The 22,358-nt window shown below is 40.0% G+C and overlaps 1 protein-coding gene across 2 annotated transcripts in view; it reads right to left on the bottom strand.

Moving 5' to 3' along the window:
* Positions 1–22,358, bottom strand: part of lmo4a (LIM domain only 4a) — a 28,700-nt gene that overhangs the window by 6,131 nt on the left and 211 nt on the right. Inside the window, exons 2-3 of one of the 2 annotated variants that reach the window (XM_084382343.1) lie at positions 17,593–17,772; positions 4,471–4,718 (exon numbers count right to left, since the gene is read on the bottom strand). In XM_084382343.1, the coding sequence (XP_084238469.1) occupies positions 4,471–4,712 (242 nt within the window). In that variant the 5' untranslated portion in view covers positions 4,713–4,718; positions 17,593–17,772. The remainder of the gene's footprint in view (positions 1–4,470; positions 4,719–17,592; positions 17,773–22,358) is intronic. The other variant, XM_084382344.1, reaches the window with a different exon arrangement.

Below are 22,358 nucleotides of genomic sequence, written 5' to 3'. Positions count from 1 at the left end.
TGTCAGCTACTGAGCTGCAGCAGGTTCAGGTCTCTGTCATCATTACAAGCTCTTGTGAGAGCGACGCCCTGTGACACCTACTTGACCACTTTGGGTGCTCTCTCTCTCTCTCTCTCTCTCTCTCTCTCTCCTTCAGCGACTGCACAGAGTAATGAATTTTTTATCTTAATCCAAACAGTCATTTAATGAGAACGCCTGAGAGGATTCCTGTTCTTCTTAATTAACCCACACACACAAACACACCCACACACACGCACACACAGACACACAGACACACACACACACACACAGACACACACACACACACACACACACACCTCTCCAGGCTCAGTTACAGCTCATCCTGCTTCGCTGGCATGCAGGGCGAGGATCTGAGGACCCGACCTGAACCAGGCCTCAGGTCAGCACTTCCTGGTGCACCTCAGCTCTCTAACTTAGCTCTGGGTCTCGATCCACAGAGCCGGAGAGAAGTCTGCTAACATGAGCAACAAAACTGAATAAATAACTGCCAACCGCAGGCAGACAGTATGAAGTCCTAGCACAGCTGACTAATAGTACACAAGAAGAAATGGCCACAACAAATAAACAACCAAATGAATCACAGTCATGCTACAGGTCAACACAGGACAGCAATTCACACAATGGACCCCGACATGCACCTTGATGAGTGGGCCGTGAGCCGACCATGAACCTGTTTGGAGCTCATTTTATTTAAGAAGTAACCACCAATTTTACATGTTGGTGTAACACGTTGTGTTGTGTATTTACAGGCGTTGGGGAGTACTACTGTATGTGTAATTACGTAGTATAAAGCTTTTTGTGACTACAGAGGAAGTTGCATGCAACCTAATAGACCTACCTAATATACCTCCAGTGATGTCACTCAGTGGCTAAGTTGCACTGTGGGCACTCCACTAACACTGTTGGACTCATTATGTACAGTTTAAAAACAAATTATCAAAATCAATACAGCAGAACAGAGATATCACATGTTTTCCTCTGGAGCCACAAAACAATTTATACTACTTTGTTCACATATGCAGCAGTACTCCTCAACACCTGTAAACACACTTTAATGTTACCCTTTAAGTCAGAGGTTTTCCTCGCTGGTTTGGGGCTGTTTAAGGAACAAATACAAAGCCTGCATGTGGGCTTCAGGTGAGTTGGAGCCATGTTACCCTGATGTCCACATTTTTTGCAGCTCCTCTATGATCGATGTGGTAACAGATACTATGTGGCTGTACTTCACTCAATTTTCTATCTATATTTTCTAAACAGCTGCAGCGTATACTATACACCTTTTCATGTTGCAATTATTATGGCCAAAAAACCAACAAACAAACGCTAAATACTATTAACATGATATTCATCAAGCTTGCGTGAAATACACTGAAATTACACCACTATGGTGTCTACGTCTTAGGGTCTACCAAACTAACTGTAACCGAACACACTTTAAACAAACTGCCAACGGTGAAACACCATGAACAGAGGCAGGCTGAGGCGCCACAGCAGCTCAGCTGGTGGAGCGTGCGCTGCATGTACAGAGACTGTGTCCTCACTGCAGTGGCCCTGGGTTTCAATCTGACCTGTCACCCCCCTCTCTCACATCCCGTTTCCTCTCATCTCTCCAAGCTTATATTAGAGAGGAGTCTGATAATAAAGTCATGAAAAAGTGAAAAAAATTGGAAAAAAAGAAAGGCAGGCTGACAGTTGACTAGAATTAAGTCTGAATGCAGCTCAGTGTCTGTGTTTCTTCAGTTCATTTTGCACATGTGGGTTATATCGTCCAGACGGCGTGTAGCTAACTGTGCATGTACCTTTGAATGTACTGACTCTGTCATTCTGAAACCTTCTTTACAGCCCACAATCAGTAACTCTGCAGCCTAATAATACTACTACTACTACTACTACTAATAATAATAATAATAATAATAATAATAATAATAATAATAGGAATGACAGACACAATATAACGTTTACATCTTTATTCTACTAACATTCTGACAGTGAACTGTCAGTACATTCACATGAATATCAATCAGCTGTTTGATATGCACCTGAATAAACGTGTATATTTGACACGTCTCAGATGTGGACTAAATGTGGAACGTCTTCAGCACACAGAGACCGCTCATGACTATGCAGTGTATCTTCTTGGACATGGTGGTGTAATTTGAGTGTACAGTATGAGCTTTATTTATTTCAGGAGAGGTCCTGAAAAGCCACTGTATTATTACTGGCCTGATATACAAAGTGTGCTGTGTCTCAGCTCCACCTCAGCAGGCCTTGAGCTGCGGCTTTCCACATCCAGCCTGTGTTTGCCCCAGAGACGTGGACACCCACAGAATCCCCGTCTGTGTTACATCAGGCTGCCTCGCAGACACTAAATGGCTCACTGTCTACAGAGAACACAACACAGACACAAGCTGGCTCTCTCCTGTTTACCATCACCAGTTTAACATGTACTTCATTGTGTGCTGCCCATCCTGCTCATGCTGTAGCGCCCTCTTCCCTTAGGTCTGCCCTTTCACCTGCCTTCTTCTCTTTATCAGCACTAGCTTCTCTCTCAAGCCTTGATGAAGCAAGCTGACCATTTGTCTGACAGGCCGTTATCCCAAAAACAAAACCCACTGCTCTGAAAAAACACGCTCTCCCTGCAGTTTTTTGCCTGTAACATCTCAGTGTGTCTGGTTGTGCAGGAAAGGAGGAAGTCAGATGACCTTAGCCAGGAGATCTTTGTCGTTATGGTAACAATACACATGTGTAACGTCAAACTGTCACGGTTTGGTTAGGTTTAGGAAAAGTTAGTTAAAAGTAAGTTAGTCAAAATAAGTTAGTTAGTTAAGTCAGTTAAGTAATGCACATGGTTGGATTACTTTAATGGTGTATTCCAATACGGTTACTGATTACTTTGGTTGTCAATGTATCGCAATGTTGGAATGTAACTTGATTACTTTGTTACTTTTGGTTTGCTTCAATACCAAACAATCAAATAAAGACAAGAGAACTGTGACATTCTCTCCCAGTAAAGCACGTTTTCACCGGCAGCCATGATGTAGACTCCATGTGCTGAAACTGTGAGGTTTATTTTGTGCATATGCATCCTGACACTATTCAGTGCATATAATCGATGATGATGAGTGAGGTTGGTTGATCAGCAGACCTACCGACCTCCATCACAGCTTGAACCGAACCACAAACCTAAGGGTGTCTGGGGAGGGATGTGATGCATTTATGATTTTGTATAGGCATGCGATCTTAATAACCACTTATTCGAAATTGCAAGAAAGTTTCAGAGATGAACAGACAGTGTCCCCGTATCCATAGTAACCCACTGTCACTCCTGCCTGCCTACAGTGTGGAGCAGAGGAGACGGAGTGAAGCTGCTGACTCTACTGCCGTCAGCGATTATATCAGTTATACGGCTTGGCGTGGGAGCATGTGAGAAGTGTTCACTGGGTGAGTCTCACAGGCAGTGCGTGACAGCTGGCAGCCCTCTTGAAAAGTGTAATGCTGATAATAATCCACATTGTTAGAAAATGTGTTGCTAATCTGATTACATCTTTTCTACTTTCTTCTGTAACTTTAAAGGAATATAGTACAGTTTTTGTATCCTAATTAAGTGACACTGTTCCAATTATTCTGTTACTCCCCATGCCTGCTTATTTACAGTGTGTAATTTAGTGATATTAGAGTGTATTGTCAGAGCCTTCAGAGGAACAAGCTTTTTCAAAGACTAGGCTGTAGGAGAAACGGGCCTTTGGTCCAATGGGACATTTTTCAAACTAATGGGGTTTCGGGGTAATCAGCCTGCTGAGAAATGGCATTGCAACGATGAAGCTGCAGCTCATTATTTGACAAAAGACAAATCAAACTGAGTTGCAGGCGACGAATGTAACTGGCTACGCATGCTAACAGACAATGTGGGCCATAACTTGGTGTTCATCTGGTTCACTTTTTGTTTTAAATACAAAAAAGACGACAAAGTTTTAACAGGACTCAATATGTCATAATGTTTTTCGACTAACTGGTTTGCAAAATAGGTTTCATATGCCAACTTTTCCACCTCAGCTAAATGTTAAAACCTTTTGATAAAATGTGTAGTATTATTTAGTACATCAGTTAACATAACAAGTTTAATTACCTCAACCCTCTTTGTCAGTGATGTTTTTGAGAGTAACCTGAGAGAATTAAGACTTGCAGGATGTTTTGAAATTAGTAGACAGTCATGTATGTGTGTCTTTCTCTCTTTAGCATTTGAGAAAACAAATTCAAATCAAAGTGACTATTAGTCAATCATTTGATTAGTCCATCGACAGAAAACATTAACCTGCAACTAATTTGAGAAATGATTCATCATTTGTCATTTTTTTCAAAACAAGAGGAGCTAAAAGGACCAGGTTACAGCGGCTCAACTGTGAAGATCTGCTCCCTTTCTTTGCCTGTGACAGTGACGTCATGCCTCACCTGATGTAGTCGTTCTTGCAGAGGATCATGCCTCCTTTACTGTAGCAGGTGCTGCTGTACTCGCCCAGCTGAGCATGGCAGCACGAGCACTTGAGGCATCGTGTGTGCCAGTACCGCTCCATGGAGAAGAGCAGGAAGCGGTCTGCGATACGACCTCCACATCCTGCACACGACCTGCCCGGTGCACCCCCGCCACCGCCCATCACTGCCACTGTGGGTGTCTCCACCCTGCTGTTCACCATAGCAACCTGAAGACAGGACAGAGGACAAACAATTGAGGCAGGACAGTGGAAATGTAAAGAAACATTTTGTGGCAATAGTATAAGATTGTCAAAAGTAATCAAACAAGTATTTAAAGGGTAACTCCACCAGTTTTACACACTAAACTGTGTGTACAGGTGTCGGGGACTACTACTGTATATGTAAAAAAGTGGTATAAAGTCTTTTGTGGCTCCAGAGGAAGATGCATGTAATCTGATAGACTGCCTCCAGTGATGTCACTTAGTGGCTAAGTTGCATTGTGGGTAATGTAGGCACCAGGTTTAGAACAAAAGAGTTTAGAACAAAAGCGCCACAAAAGACTTGATACTACTTTTTTTACATATACAGTAGTACTCCCCAACACCTGTTCACACAGTTTAGTGTGTAAAACTGGTGGAGTTACCCTTTAAATACTTGTTTGATACCACATGTTTAAAACAATACAACATCCACATTCGAGTGTATCAACAGTAAACTCAAGCCAAGGTTGTTTCTGTGTGCACGCTGTTCACTTTAAATAAAGACCACTTCTCAGTCCAATTTCTATTTTAATATTTCCTTTAAATATATAGTACATCATTATGACATAACATTTTCTGAATCAATGTCTCTGCCCACAACTGAAACAACATACACAACCCTCACACATGGCTTTGTTTGAATTTCGTGCAAATGTGTCAGTTCATTCAACATATCACATCTTATCTTCAGTAAATCCATCCCATGCTGTACATTTACTGTACATTTACTGTACTGGGAATGTACAGAGAAGAGACAGGAGCACAGCACCGTATTCATAAATGCTGCACTTGAACACACATCAATGACTACAGCTGGTGGCCAACAAGCTCGTACATTCTGTGCCTGTGTGAAAAGAATTAATTCTCTGCTGTTATACAAACCGTTAAGCATCATTTTTGACACCACTCTTGCTAATAGAGCTGCTCCTAAATGAGAATTTGTCTGATAAAAAGTTGCAAAAGGCACTGGTGTAGAGGTGGGGGAGTTATATAAGAAAAAAATGCAGTAAATGGGTGAAATCATCAATACTACAGTGACAGCCTCATGGGGTTTCCCCGTTCTTTTTCCCGTTCTCTTTTCATGCACTGATCCGCTTACCTGAGCAGCCACGGAGTGATTTCTCTAACCGACGAGCTGCCGTCGATTCTACATGCTGAATCAGCAAAAAAGCCGCCAACCACACCGACTAGAGCCACGGACGCTCACTAACGGCCCTGACAAAGAGCTTCAGTGTGTCAAGGCCTTTAGATGACCGTGTGTTTAACACAGGCTGAAGACGTACTCACATTTTGTTTAACGACATGAAGTATCAGTGAATACCCTACACATGGACTATATACATGTCTTAAAAACAGCGGTTGCTAACAAGTGTCTAAATGAGACTACAGAGGTTGTCAGGGACATTAAACGTCATCACAGCGAACACGGAGACTCATCTACTCACTAGTCCGTCTTTACAGGCCGACTCTAGTTACAAACTATTCTAACTCTGACTTTACAACTGGTACATTGATCAGTTTATAGAAAACCTGTATAGTAATTGTGTAGTAAGACGCTTAGTGGTGGTGACGTTTAAGTCATGTGACCATGTCGTCTGTTTATAGCCTAACATTAGATTTTTACTGCTAGAGATTTAATGTACGCTTCAAAAATCCCAAAGTGGTGTTCATCTGTGAAGATTATCTTGATGAACACAACCTGTAAGTATCAGAAACTTGTGTTTGACACAGAGATTATTTTCTGCAATAATTCAAAGTAGGCTTTTGTGGAGGGAACCAGGGCGATGCTAATTTCAGGGTTAGTTAAAAAAAAAAATATGTCATGCTCTCTATAAAGCCACTGAATTGAAATCCAGACAGGAAAACACACACAGGAACAAGTGTTCAAAGTTCAAACAAAAGCGCACACACACATTCTGATCTGGACCTACATCAGTATAAGTCTTATTTTAACTTGATAACACGTCCCCGTGAGGACGCTCTTTGAAGCGGAGCAGCATTTGCTCCTCTAACAGATGTTATGGCTGCTCTCTGACAGAGGCCCACACTTTCTGGAGATGTAGTTTCATTTGATTCAGCTGCTCAGTTCTTCATCATCTCTTTCAACAAAAGCCAAACTTATTATAGAACCATTTCATAATTAAAAAGTGAGCTGTAGCTGCTGGTGGACAGTGTTAGACATATGCCGTCAGGCAGCATTTACTGTATTTCTGCTTTCTTCATTTTTCCATTACAAACCTGAACTGATTTCATGCACAGCTGGGAATAATATTGCTTTTGAACCACACCGAGTACAGCCATAGCAGTGTGCTACCCAGCAATGACTCAGCAACACTGCCTCTTCAGCCGCTTCCATGATTTATAATTAGCGCCAACAACAACATAAAATAATTGCAGGGCTAGATTTCATTTTCCAAATGAGCAACAGCAGCACAATTTGTCCTCTGAGCATCTAATTTCAGCAAGGGCATGTTTAGCTTTACGACTAGCCTTCCCACAAGATTATTTGAGATTGCAGCAGCTGGTCCTGTGCAGTGAAGCAGGCTGCCCTCAATACCCTCATTTCCTAGAGTAGACACCTGGCTCTAATCAGCCACAGGAACATCATGTTAAGAAGCCCAAGGCTGCATTCAAACCACAAACAGCCTCATGCACCCAGACCAAACCTTCCCATTAGTGGAGGCTTGTTCATTAATGTGCTCATCTTCTGAAATCTTTCAATTTAATTCACAAATTCAACTTTACATTTAACCCACTTGAATCTCGATGTTCTCATTATTAGCATTACATTCTCTGATCTCTGATTACAGGCTGAAATCACTTACTCACATGCTGTTATATATCGCCCTTTCCCAACTTTTACAGTGCATATATCAGGTCAATAAATACTTATGGTCTTTTTTTGGCTTTGATTAAAGACAGGACATGATGTTTACTTAGAACATCATAAATCTGGTTATTCATATTCATAGGATAGTCTCCAGGACTCTGGTGCATCACTGTATAAACTGAGAAGAGTTACCTCAGCCTTTCAGGATGAACCCAGCTTTGTTCATTTACTAAAGAATTTCCTGTTGAACTTGATTAGCCTTGGTCATGTGCTCAGCAGTAATGGAAGACAAGAGTCTGAACTGTGCAATATATCCTCAGCTCTACTGCTGTCACACACAGATGGTAGATTAAAAAAATTCACTGTCATAATATTTTTGTTGTCCTGACTAACTATTGACGAGCCATAGTATCTGGTTTTTAGTTCTCTACAGATTACAGTATTTGGTTTCTAACATGGGGATAATCCTGAGTTGTTTGAAACATTAAAGAAAAAAATACTAAATGCATATCTTCACCTTACTATTGCCATGACCAAACACAGAAATGTATTTGACAAGATGCTGCAGTGTGTTCATCTAAACCACTGTTGGTCTGTGTGTGTGTGAGGCCATGACGGCTTGCAATGTGAAAAGGAAGGAGCTGTGACACGAGGCCTTCCTGAGGATCACAACTAAAGCCTTCAGGAGGGAAGCTCAGACACTACAAGCCACGGCCAACACTCCCATGTCCGTGAGACCTTCACAACAGATGCAAGCCTGCTCATTACAATGAACAAATACACAGAAGACAGGTCAGACTTTCACCATGCATACCATCCATCTTAACATTCTACAGCTGGCATCAACTGTGCTTTACTATACATGTTCACAACCAGTAAAGCAAGCAATACTTTAGTATCAGTGTTAGTATCATCTCTCAGTATGTGTACAGGAACAGTTATATTCTATACATATATACAGTATATACTGTACCTATGAAGAGTATATGCTGTGTAATCTACGAGTAGAGCAGCAGAGTGGGCAGAGACTCTATATACTGTATACTGAGACTCTTCCTCAGTACATATAGACACTATGTTTGTATTATTATATGATAAAATGCATTTTATGAATCCATCAACTGTGAAATCAGTTTGTCTGTCACACTGCACTTAACACTAGGGCCAGACCAATTAATCTGCCAGCCGGTTTAATCGGCCGGTCATAGCCTATCTGAGAATAATTGTTATCATCCAAAAATTAGACGCTGATGTTAACACTTTTATTTTTCCTACTAAAGTGCAGGGGATATGACTTGGGCTTATTTAGAAATTATGTCCTTTAGCTATTTATCCAGTAGAGCACGCTCAGACTCCATTCTTACTCTGAAGAGTCTCTCAGTTACACTTACCACACTGTCTCCTCCAGTACGGTATTGGCTGAGCAGGGCAGAGTTTGCCTACACGGCAAGTTTATAACTAGCTTGTGAAATAAACAATTACTCCATAAGTTCCCTGTTTCAATTCAACCCACTTGTCCATGAGTCATGGCGTGCTTCGTTGTGTCGGTCATGCTCATCTGTTTGTTATGTGAGCTAAAGTTAGGCTAACGTAGCTTAACATTAGTGCAGGCCGGGCCGATATGCATAGTTCTAAAGCTAGTCATATATTTAACTCTTTTGATAATCTATTAAACATTTCAATTTTTAGACTTTTTATTTTAAGCATCCATCTTCTTCAGCGTGAACATTTACTGCTTTTCTTTGTTGGTCAAAAGAAGCTGTTTGAAGACGTCACTTTGGGCTCTGAGGAAACTGATGAGCGTTTTTAAAATGTTCTGACATTTTACAGAATTACTGATAAATCGTGGAAATAAACATCATTTTAATCAATAATAAAATAAGAAATGTCAGTTGCAGCCTGAGCTAGCACCGACACATAGCAGGACCACAGCACTGCGTCACAGCTGCTGAATGCATCTGAATGAGTGAATTGATCATTATTTCTGAATTTATCATAAAGCTCCGCCTCTGACTTCACTCTGCCATGTGACAACTGAATTATAAGCAATAAAAGTGGTTGTTACGTCACATGAATATAATACTTAACTAGATTTACAGTGAGAACACAGGATGTCTTATGTCACCCTGTGCTTCAATGGACTTGCTGTTTTTCCCCCCATCTATTTCCTGTCTTCAGTGCCAGATTCCTTTGGGCGGCACATCACCAGCCGTGAAATCAATTAGCGGGCCGAGTCTGCATAATACAACAGCTTCCACCCCTGTGAAATAAAGTCAGTGCAATTTGTGGATGGATCAAACAGCTCATGCACCAACGGGATAACTTCTTCCACCTTTTGTCTCTGCTATTATTATTCACTTGCAGTTATCACTACAATCTCTTCTGGATAGTTTGCAGCTACTGGAAGCAGTCCAGATGTCCAGTACTTCAACGCAAAATGAGGTGAGTTTAACCCAAAGGCCTCACCTAATGAGTCCTTAAATCCTTCAAAAGGTAAACACAGCAGCATTTCCTTAATCTGAGCACAAGTTCAGTATTCCTGGCCACACGTGGAACTAACTGCAGAGGAGCAGCCACTGTAATCATCACACAAACACCAGTGTTAATTCAGGACGTTTCAATCTGCCTAATATCTCTCTGATACAGTTCTTATCCAACTAAAATGAAAATCCTGCATCTAATCATCTTCTGCATCACATTGCCTTGATATGTGCCGTCAGTCTCAGGGAGTGGACGCAGTGATAGTGATATTTCAGAGTGAACCAAGACTGCAAATCCAGGCTGTCCACAGGTCGGAACGTTTCAAAAATATGTCACCCGTGGCCTTATTCTGTTCAATCTGACTGTGGTGGCTGAGAACAAACTGTTTATTTTCATGACTTATGATTTATTGGCTCATTCATATCATTTGTGTTTTGTGAGTCCCATATAAGGACTACGTTTGCATTTTGTTGTAGAATGATAGATAATGATGGATAAATGAACCATGTGTCTTGTTCACTGAATATGAAGAAATGATTTGAGTTCTATCTTACACTCTTCCATGCACTCCACCTGGAAATGCTGATGAAAAAAAGACTATGTTAAGACCATTTAGAGAGAAGAGAGATCGTATACTTCTGTCACATTCTGGAAACTATGCATATAGATACATACAGGTGTACAGCCGTCTGTTAACAGTATTGTTCACTCTGTTATCTGTAACCAAGCAGCTGGTTGATGCTCAGATTTGTACTAACGCTACAGTGTGGAATTCATCCTCTTCATCCTCCGTACAAACGTTAAAAAACCTCCATATATGGCTCGATCATGGTCAGAATCACTGAGATGAATTCATTCTCTGTGATCCTTCCTTTGACGCAGCTTTACATAACGTAGCTGAGCAACACCTTCATTTAACTTGTGACTTAAACTTGATTTAATATCTGTTGATTGATAAAATGCTCCAGGCCTTTTCTGCCTACTTACTACTCAATCGGCCTATTTATTAAACCTTTCAGTATGTCATTACCAGCAGACTGTTCACACTGAAGTAAACTGGAGCAATACGTCTCCTCTGCATCACACTGTGACTGTACCGTCTCCTCCATACATCCATGTGCCGGCTACTGTTGAAAAAAAATTGCTCATCACAAATGTAAACCATCATTATGTCTACTACTCCATGTAATACTTCACAGGCAACGTAAAGAAAAAGGGTAAGAGATGTGGTTTAAAGAATAAAGAATGAAAGGTAAAATAAGTTTAAAGATGGACGGAGCGCTGTTAGTAGCTGCTGTCGCTATACTTTAATAAGAAGCGGCGGAGCAGCTGCTGAGCTGAGGAGGACACTGCAGTTCAAACACACCACATACTCAATGTGGCATCATGGGTATGTGATTCCAAACACAGCCTTACACATGTGACAGTAAGAATAGCTCAGGTTTAAATAATGAAATGAATGATTCTCTGTCACACTGTCATGACTTAGTGGTACACAAGAATAAAACAGAGCCATCCTTCATGTTATTAGTAACACCTGTGCTTTAATGACAAGTCAAAATGTCTCACTGGGCAATTTAACCTCCCCCTTTTTGAATATAGCTGTCTTTTAGACGGAAATGCTGTAAAGTCCTTTTCTGTCAGGACGGATGTGTTTAAGACACAGGAGCTTAAAGCACAAGGTGGACAAACACCGACAGCAGATTTCCACTCTGTCACATCCAGAACAATCTTACAGTGGTGTGGATTTTTTAGGTACTTGTACTTTACTTGAGTATTTCCACTTCATACAGTTACTCCACTACATTCAGAGTCAAATACTGTTCTTTTATGATTTACAATCAGTGTTGGGGGTAACATGTTACAGTTCTTTACTTCTTTTAGCATAAGGGAGTAATATAACGCGTTCCTAATAATATTTCAGTAATGTATTACTACAGTTATGTCACGCTACACGATACAATCCGCGTTACCGACCGAAGTGAAGTGTTTATTGTTGAATCTATCCACACCAACATGACCATATTAATATAGGCTGCGTGTGTTTAATACAGCCAAGCCCATAAGTTCTTTGTTCTTGAGCCATATTTCGTAGCCTAATGATGAAGCCTAATCCTCCGAGCACACTTTAATTTACATTCTTGAACCACACATGCATTCCTAGTTCTGTGGACTAAAATAAAAAGGCATAGAAAAAGAGATAGGCTACATTATAGAAGGTGTAGTTCTATTGTGTTTCATATGACTGAGCCTATAATTAAAAATATTTATTCCTATCTCATAAAATATCAGACTGTGATCCTTTGTCTGCCTGTTCATCACTGTGTCAAGAGCATTCCTTTATTTAAATACATCTAGGAAATCTAATTGTTCTCTATAGGTTATTTGGTCATTTTGTTGAAAATAACTAAAAAGTAGTATAAAAGTAATTTATTACGCTACGCAGATAGTAATATTGTTATATATTGCATTTTAAAAGTAACTTGCCCAACACTTTTCACAATTCATACGGCACTTCAAGTTAACTTCATGACAACTTTAAAATGCTGCTTACACATCAGGACATCATTAACAATAAAACTACAATAAGAAAGGTTTGGAGAGATTCAAAGCAAACCATATGAACTTCTTATGAACATGCCATTTTAATGTTTTACCTCTGATTGATTTGATGACATAAATAACTCGTGATTTGAAGAAAACTAATAACATCGAACTTTTTATCACAGGAAAAAAACAGAGGAATTATTATGTTTGACCTGTGACCGTCTAGGCCTTTGTGATTTGCTGATAAAACTGCCTGCTGTCTTTATTTCATCATTTATTTACTCACATCTGACAATAAAAGTGTTTGTGGGATTGTCTTGCAGTGTTTCCCCTATATACACTGTTGCTGATGAAATTTGACCGCTGCTAAGGAGAGGAGAGGAGAGGAGAGGAGAGGAGAAGGACAAGGACAAGGACAAGGACAAGGAGAAGGAGGAGTAGTGAGGAGAGGGGTGTGTGGAGGGGGCTACGTTTTATTTCTGAAGCTACATTATTTTGCACTATGGACGCTTCATATCTAGGTCAATTACCACACCTGCCAGTGTGGCTCCTGCCTGCCGTGTCAGTTTACATGTAGTTTGACTTTGATAATTATCAATAAATATGATGATGTGGTTTTCCTTTACCCCGCAGAAAGAGCGAGAAAGACGGAGGGGGAAGAGAGGGAGGAAGAGAAAATGAAAGAAAAGTGAAAGTTAAAGAAGAAGAAGTTGTGTGTATTCTCTTCATGTCTGTGACATATTTTACACATACAGACACTAAAACTGTAAAATGAGACATGTGAAATGCTGGTATGATGTTGATATGACTGTCTACAGGTCGTTTTCAGGTCTATTTTTGCTGAGAACCATCTCAGGCATCCTGTGTGAACGGTCTAACGTGTGAACATGGATGCCGAAATGGAAAGCGAGAGGTAACGCCACACAGCAGTGCTGCACACACATCCAGTGTGTCTGGCCTGTAATGTTGCCTTATGTGTGCATCACATATGTGCATAATGTTACAGCAAACGCAGTCATTCGTTAGTAATACTTGAGTAAACACTAATCTGTAAAATAACCAGTCACCCAGTGGATTTAAACGGTCACCCAGTGGATGTAAACGGTCACCGATCAGATGTTAACAGTCACCGAGTGGATGTTAACGGTCACCCAGTGGGTGATAGGGGTCACACTAAATAACAGCTTGTTTGGCAAATCACATAGGCGTAAATCCGGGGGGGGACAGGTGGGGCACAACCCCCAGCAGACACAATGAAACTTCCAGAAGGCGCACTTTGCAAACATACAGAAAAAATGTATGTGAAACCTCCACTGCTACAACTTTATCCTAGGGGAAACACTGTCTTGACTGATTGAGTGAGCAGGATTCTCTCCCAAGCGCTCTTTATTTCATTCTTCACACTAGGGAATCCCCCAATATGGTTTTTCAGGACTTATTCTGACACTGATTATTTGTTGTCAAGGAGAGCGATAACCGATGTACATCTGCAGTAAAAATTAAAACATGGTGTCAAAATTTTATCCAACTAATTTACTGGTTTCTAGCTACTTTACAGAAATATATTATTCAGTTAGTTACCAATCTGATCACAGACTGGTAACCACAGAGCTTTGACTGCATCAGAGCCAAAGTAGCACATTTTTTAAATTAATTTATTTTCATCTGCAACTGGACTCAAAAAACACAGATACGTCATTATCATCCAGGCCGAGAATCCGTCTGTCCCTACTTCACACAGCTTCTTCTGTCACTTCTCGTCTGTACATACAGTCTCAACACTGCATACACTTTTAAGGAAAGGCAGTCTGAAAGAGCAACCCCTATTTGTACAATTCAGCCCACCTTTGAGTTCAACAGGATACGTTTGCAAACGCGGTCAAACAAGATGACAGGTCGGGAAGGTTCTGCTCTGCTACATTACAATATCAGTTTATGAAGACCAAAAATTGTTCAGGGCAAGGTCAGGATTTGAGCAATAATTACTGATTACTAAGTAAAAGCTGGATAAATGAATAAATACCATGTTAATCAGGGGACACAATAAATACAGATGCCACTTCAGTACAGCCTAGTTATAAAGCTGCCTGACTTGACTGTAGCCTTTAGTCACTCCCCTGAGATACACATCTCCAGCAAGTTGACCTTTCCTAATGCCCATTGTTCAGTCTAACAGACACTTGTAACCTCTACATGCAACACAAAGGCTAGTAAATCAGCAGCTACTCTTGTTCTGACAGTTGTACTGATAAAGCAGTCAATAAAAACAGGAGCTAATGAAGAGAAACACAGCTGCACTGCAGTCTGGACACCGATGAATTACATGCAGTTTTCAGGTTGACAGAGCCAATAATGACTCATTTTGCTCAAACTAAATGCAACAGGCTGATACCTCTCACGCTGTAAGACCTCACACAGGATTAACTTTTGTCTTCATGGAGTCCTTGACAACAGTAATATCTTAATTAGCATAAAGAGTTTAAGGTTATAATGATATGTTATCTGCTTCCATTAACAAGCCTACGTCTGGAGAAAGACTCGTGGATTAAAGCTGCTATCACACCCTGCGCTGGATAACACTCTGATCCTGTAGAACGGCTCTAATAACTCATAATAATCACCCTTTAGGTGTGCAGGGGTTGTTATTCATGTCCAGGATGATGACTGGTCCCCGAGTTTCTGTACAAGTATTAGGATAAGAAAGGAGTAAAATAAAGGGTAATGTAATGTGTCACAACTTTGATAAAATATTGAAGTTACTGATCAAGCTAAAAACATTCTGTGGTTCCACATACTCCAGTGAGATCGTTTGCTGTGTGAACTACTGGCCGGACAAGTCCATTTTTATGAATGGATCATTGCTCATTAATGCCATACAAACTTCATGCATCTAGATTTTTTTCATCAAAAATCCTGTTCTGATATATTTTTGCTTATTATCTTGTGTATCGTCTTACAGGTCACCACAGTGTTGAGGTCGTGTGGCTCGGGCACCACGTAGCAACACCTCGGCCTGCTCAGCCGTCCTCCTGGATCCACACTCTTCACGCATGTGTTATAATCAGGGGTGGGATACTTTAAAAATCTGCTCTGATAGTTACTAATTACATGTTCAAAAATGTATTCAGTAACATAATCAAATCAAAAATAACGTAACTTGATTATTCTGTTATTCTGTAACTTGATTATTCTGTTACATTTGAATTACCTCAGTACCAAACATATGGTGTCATGTGTGCACTTGTGTGCATGGTAACAGACGAGTACATTGTTATTTAATTTAAAAACTGTAATCCTGTTAGTAATGCCCTTTTTACAGAATGTACCTGTAATCTAATTCAATTTTTTTCCCTGTTACTTTATCAGAAAACAGTTACCTTTTTTGTATCCTAATTACCAAATCCCATTACATGTATGCCATTACTCTCCCGGCCCATCTATAATCTACATGTTTCAGACATTTTGTCCTTGTAGTCTGTCAACTCTGTGATTTTGTTGTTCTGTTCTGTCTGTCTGTCTGTCCTGGGAGAGCGATCCTCCTCTGTGACTTTTTCTGAGTTTTCTTCCTTTTTCCCTCATAGAAAGATTTTTTTCCTCACTCCAATCAAGGACTAATGCAAGAGGGTGTCGTTCACTGTACAGATTGTAAAGTCCCTGAAGCAATGTGATTTGTGATTTTGGGCTATACTGAAAAACTGAAGACTTCCTCCTGGTCTCTGGAAAATTGTGATGGGCATTCACTCTCACTGTTTTCTGACTATAATTGCTTGCCGTGTTCAGATGGACAAAGAGGTAGGAAAAAAAGCTCCAAATTTTGTTCAAAGGCTCGACTGATTAGCCATCAGACATGGGTCCACATTGTTTTCCTGACATTTAGGCTGGAATTTGGGCATGATTTGGTGGCATTTTACAACCTAATTTACAACCCAATAGATCTGAGATGTGAAATGCCACCACTTTATTGGGACAGTCATTTTATCCAGGAGTTATTACCTCCTTCTTTTGTATAAATGCACTCATTGAATCATGGCTCCACCACCAAACACAGTCACTCTGCATCTGAGATATCATTACCAAATAACATCAGCTAATGCAGATCAGGGGAAAGCTACCAAGTGAGCATGACAGCAGCAACAACTCCACAGTCTCCAGTAGCACATAGTCATGGTCAGACTGGGACAGATTCAGTTTCTAATTTCCCTCCTCCTAATATGACTACTCCTACTAATTTTTATTATTATTTTTATCATCATCAGTACAGGGTTAGACTTAATAATAACCATCATTAATAAATGGTACACTTTATCTAATAGTTATTCACTGTTAAAAAAAAACAATGAAATGCTTTATTAACCATGTCATTGTAAAGACTTAAAATCATCAGTTACAACTTTACAATAAGCAATGAATTTTAAACTCAGAATTTTAATATTCATAATATTGATGAGGTAATGATACATCTCAGAAATACATATTTTTCCATAAGTGAATAAACAAGCTGTTCTCAGAGGAAAATAAGGTCCCAGAACACCGTTTGAAGCTAGAAAGGTGGCAGGGTCCGCCACATATAAACAAAGTAAAACAGTATAAATAGTGTTGTCCTTTAAGGTCAGTTTGTTTATTCACTCATGAAAACAAAGAGAGTTTGCTTATTTAGTTTGTTTAGGCAGAAAGAAAAAAAATCAGCCAATGAAGATCTTTCTCTTCTCATTAACATTTCATCATTAACACCTAAACTCGAGTGCTCCTTTAAACTGCAGACTGCTCCTTTAAACTCCAGACTACCCAACCTGAAAAGGCGGATCTTCTGGCGGCATGTTCCTGCTCACTCACGAGTTATTAGTCGTACTATAACCAAAAAAAATCCGGCCGTCAGTTCCCGTGGAGTCGGTACTGGTAGGAAGTGACCATGTGTGATTTTCCAGTGCTGCAGAAGGAGAGTGAAGCTACAGCAACATGTCGGACAGAAGGTCCCCTGCTCACCTGGCTGCAGCTGGAGGCGGTCGGGCTGACGAGGTGATGTTAGCAGCAGCCTCAGCTCGAGCGGGAACGAGCCGGGTGGAAACTTTTCAGCTGCTGTACTCTCCTTACTCTCCCGTGCTCGCTGCCCGGGCACTGTCGGCAAACTCCTCTGCTCTGGTCCCACTCACGATACGAAGGTTTCTGGCCGAGGACAGACAACAACAGCTCAGTAACAGCAGGTCGGTTCCCTCCAGCGTCCTGTCCTTGTCCCCGTCCCTGTCCCTGAGAGGAGGTGAGCCGGTTGCTCCGGTTTAACACGTTTATAAGGCACTCCTCTGATGACGTAGAGGGGGCGTGGCTCCCGCCGCCTGTCTATATGGGACTGTTCGCCCTCTTCACTGACTCATTGTATTCAGCTCAGCTCAGCAAGAAGCACACGTCACTCAATCACCTGGTCCAAGTCTCAAGAAAGTCCAGAGTCATCTGTTCTTGTCCTGTCTAGTTATGATAAATTTGGCCAATTTATCTTACCTGTTCAAAAAATATGACGATGTATAGAAAACATCAAACGAACACAGACAAGTCATTCAAGTCATCAAGTCTCAGGCTAGGTCTAGTCACAAGTCTTTAACGTCCAAGTCAAGTCTCAACAAGTCATTTATTTTCTGTCGAGTCAAACTGCCAGTCATCAAATCAGCAGCTTCAGACGGCTGTATAGTGAGGTCTCCATTTACGTGTGCATTAGACTATTTATTTAATGTTTTGACCTCTGAGTGGTGTGTGTCCACATGCATAGCTTTAATTATTGAATGTAATTATACTAGACCTCATCATTTCCACAACGCCAATATTTGACATTATGTTTGGTATAAAAATGTAAAAACACTTTTACACATGTGTATTAAACATTTTATTTAAAGATGTGTGATTGATTGTATGTTTCCGACTGGTGCAACAAAGTCTCACCATGCATGGGTCTCAATGTTATTACCAAAGGAAGATGTTTCTGGATCATATTTAACACATTGTTATATGATCATTCTTCTATTATGACTTCTATTCCTTTATAAGAAGCAAACAAAGATAAAAGAAGTGGGCTCTCAGGCAGCAGCTGGCTCTTGTGGTTCAGTGCAGGAGCAGGCTCATACAACTGACTCGTCCACCACTGACACATCACTGCTCCTGCCAGATATCACAGGGCTGCTGCTGCTGCTGCAAGACCCTTTTTTTTCCAGCTTTAGGATGTTCAAAATAAGCCACAATCACTCTCCTTGTACCGAAGCTGCAACAAATCCTAACTCTTAATTTGAGAACTCTTATCAGTAAAGCCTACTTATGACTGGTGGTGGAAGACGTATTCAGATGCTTTCATTAAAATTAGCAAATACTCCAATTCTACTTCAGTAAAAGTATTACCTAATTAATTGTACTTGAAATGTAAAAATACACATCATGCAGAATGTCTCCTTTGTATTAAACATCTGGAGCCCCCAAGGTCCCAAAAGATAATGACAATATCTCTTTAAAATTAAAAAAAACTTTTTTTTTTTGGACTTTCAGGACTGCTGTTAGGTTTTTTTAAAAAAATTTTTTAGCAATGCTAAGATCGCCAACTTTAACAGTAACTGAGCTGAAGCAAAAGACACAAAACAGTAGCACGACAGTATATGACACAGAACCAAATAGAAAGACTGTGATTAGACTAATTGCTGTTGACTTTGTTTGTTTTTTACTTTTAAACCAGGGAGTAAAAAATGTCCTATTAGGGAATAAAAAGACATATTAAATCATGTATTTTAAGTATTTCAAATACACAAATACAGGTTCTTAAAGTGTTTCATTACAAATAACGTCACATTTGTTTCTGTCCAGCAACATATCAAATACTCCAAGTCACTATATACATGTTTTAAATACATTCAATAGAAATATCCTGAGTGAGTCTAATCAGCGTCAAGTGAAAACACCTGTGTGGCTTTGTCATATTTTTTAGTTCAATATATTATGTTCATTAAAGCTAGTAACTGTTACAGAAATGCAGTGACTATTTACATCTCAAATGTAGTGAAGTAGAAGTAGCATTACGTGGAAACACTCAAGTAAAGTACATGTACCTGAACAGTACTTGAGTAAGCACTTTCCACCACATTAACACATATAACATAGCAAATATTGTGTCTTGTGTCTATTTATCTTGTTGTATATATTCTACTATTTTATCTATTTTTTTATATTTGATATTTATTTGTCAAACTAAGAGCTGCTATCTATATTGTTTTTTGTCATTGTTTTTGAAACAATGACAATAAACATCTATTCTATTCTATTCTATTCTATTCTATTCTATTCTATTCTATTCTATATAAAACTCAGTGCAACACTAACTTGTTAACAGTAGAGTTAAGATGGATAAGCCTACAAATGCACATATTCTGGGGATACACTCGTGGCTCTGGGTTGCAGTGCTGTGAGACTTTTGTTAACCAGACGGGGCTCAGGGGAACACCGTTCTAACCACAGCGTCAGTGCCCTCTCAACACCTTTAATTATGTGTTTTTTGTGGTCTGCCCCCTGTTCCCTTTTGTGGTCTAACGAAGCCTAGAGCCTGAACCACAGTCACACATCACACCTGCAGAGGTCTGTAATAAGCACGGCAGAGTTTGAGTGTGTGGGATTGTGCTGCTGAGGGATCCTGAGTCTTACAGGTTATCTGGTTGTGTTCATAGTCTTATTAACCAGTGGAGACCAATGTGTTTACTAAATAGGCAAGAATGATAAAGTACAGGTGAAACTGACTGTGTTATTTACTCTGACTGCAAACAGCTGACTTAAAACCTCATACAAACACATTTGCCTGTATTAGTTCATTTACAAGCATGGAGGCTACACACACATACACACACACACACACACACACACACACACACACACAGTTCAACCTAATTTGACATGTTATAACTCAGTCAGTTGAGAAAAAAGAAAAGTGATATGATAATCATTCCCACGTCCAGCCATAGTGTAGGTGTCCTGCCTTTGTACTGCTATTGCCTTTCATTTGAGTTATTTTTATATACTTATAATTACCCTTTTTGTAAGTTTTGCTGTGTATTTCTGTCTTTGCCCTGCTGTTATACACTCAACATATAGATTATTGCCAAAACAAGTGACTTATAGACTTTAATAACATGTCATTTTCCATCTAATTTTATTACATAAGTTTAATGTCACATTTAATGTATAGTGTTTCTGTCACGAGTCAGTGTGTATAAAGTAAACATGTAATCTATTGCAGGAGAGAGAATGACAAAGTTATTATTTGAGTGCACCCAGCTCTCTGGGGGATCAATAGAGCAATAAATCTTAGCTTATCTTACACTGTCTTTAAACAAAAATATGTGGAGTGTGACCTCTGGTGGATAAACTGATAAATTACGAGGTTGAATGTCATACAAAATCAAGTGAGTGGAACAGAAAATGTGTGTCACATTCACCTTGATGCCTTATATAGTGTTCTCATCACTGAACAAGGGTTTTTGTCCAGGAAGCAACAATGAACCAGGAAGTCAACATGCCCAAAGTTTTGTGGCATGTAAAAATGAGTTGGAAATCTTCTTTCAGTCTATGAACAAATTATAAGAGGAGTGTGTTGAGACTATCGGAATAATAATAAATAGTTATATAGTGATTAAACCCCCTCAAAGTTAAGTCCATATGTGTCTGTTTTTGTAGGTCTATTGTCTTATGTGTTAAAGTATGTTGCTTGGAATTATGAGGGATAAATTCACCACAAAAATAAAAATTCAGTGTACTCAACATCATGATGGAGAGTGAGGTGAAGTTTCATAATCCACAAAACATTTCTGGAGCTTCACAGTACATTCTCATTTACAACTGAATATTTGAAAGAGGACTAAAGGAAACCATCTATGTCAAACTGGAACGACCGTCTTTGAACAGAGGAGGTGGCCTAAGACATTACTTATCACCCACCTACAATGCAGTACTGAGTTCTCTCCCCAGACAGCTTAACAACCATTCAGACCTGGGCTCACCTAGCCCTAACAACCCACATAAAGGCCGGTTTGACAAACAACCCACAAGTGGCCCTAACACTCTGAAACTCAGAGCTCTCACGTGTCCTTAACGACTCTGTAAGGACACTCCCACACAGAGTTTAAGGCCTGCAACTCCCCTCCAGTTAGTTAGAACTGAAGAAGCCTCTTGGATGAGAGGTGAAACGTCTTCACGAAACTAAAACAAGCACAGTTGCCTACGATACAGCACCTAGATAAACAAATAAAAAGCAAATAAACAAACAACGATCAGCATGGGCGAGAGGAGATAATGACTGAATTTTCATTTTTGGGTGAACTCATCATGAACCCAATGTTCATGTGCCCTTTACATGGTGAATTCCTTATAACCACTATCAAATCACATAGTGTTTTCTACCTGCTCATTTACATTTACGTAGCCTGCAAGAATATATGGTAGGCTACGTGAAGAGGAGAATGGTAGCTGTAGAGAGTTAACTTTTTATTTACACACCAAACAATGTGTGAATGTACGGAAGCCCTCCGTATGAATGTGACCAGCCTACACTGATTCACCTCTACTGAAGCCTGTAGGGCATGACACTGCACACTCCATCCTGCAGGGGGCGATATGCATTAGTTGCAGTCAGGTTGCACTCTGCTTCTAACTAAAGGAAGAAGACAGTTATTTGTTATGATTTCATTAAGCAGGCGTTGTAGAGGAAGATGAATCAGCTGGTCAGGACTCACACA

The sequence above is a fragment of the Pagrus pagrus genome, assembly GCF_965226575.1.
Source record: "Pagrus pagrus genome assembly, chromosome: 19".
Taxonomy (NCBI): Eukaryota; Metazoa; Chordata; class Actinopteri; order Spariformes; family Sparidae; genus Pagrus; species Pagrus pagrus.
The sequence above is the reverse complement of the archived record's forward strand: the minus strand, read 5'-3'. Positions and strand labels throughout refer to the sequence as shown.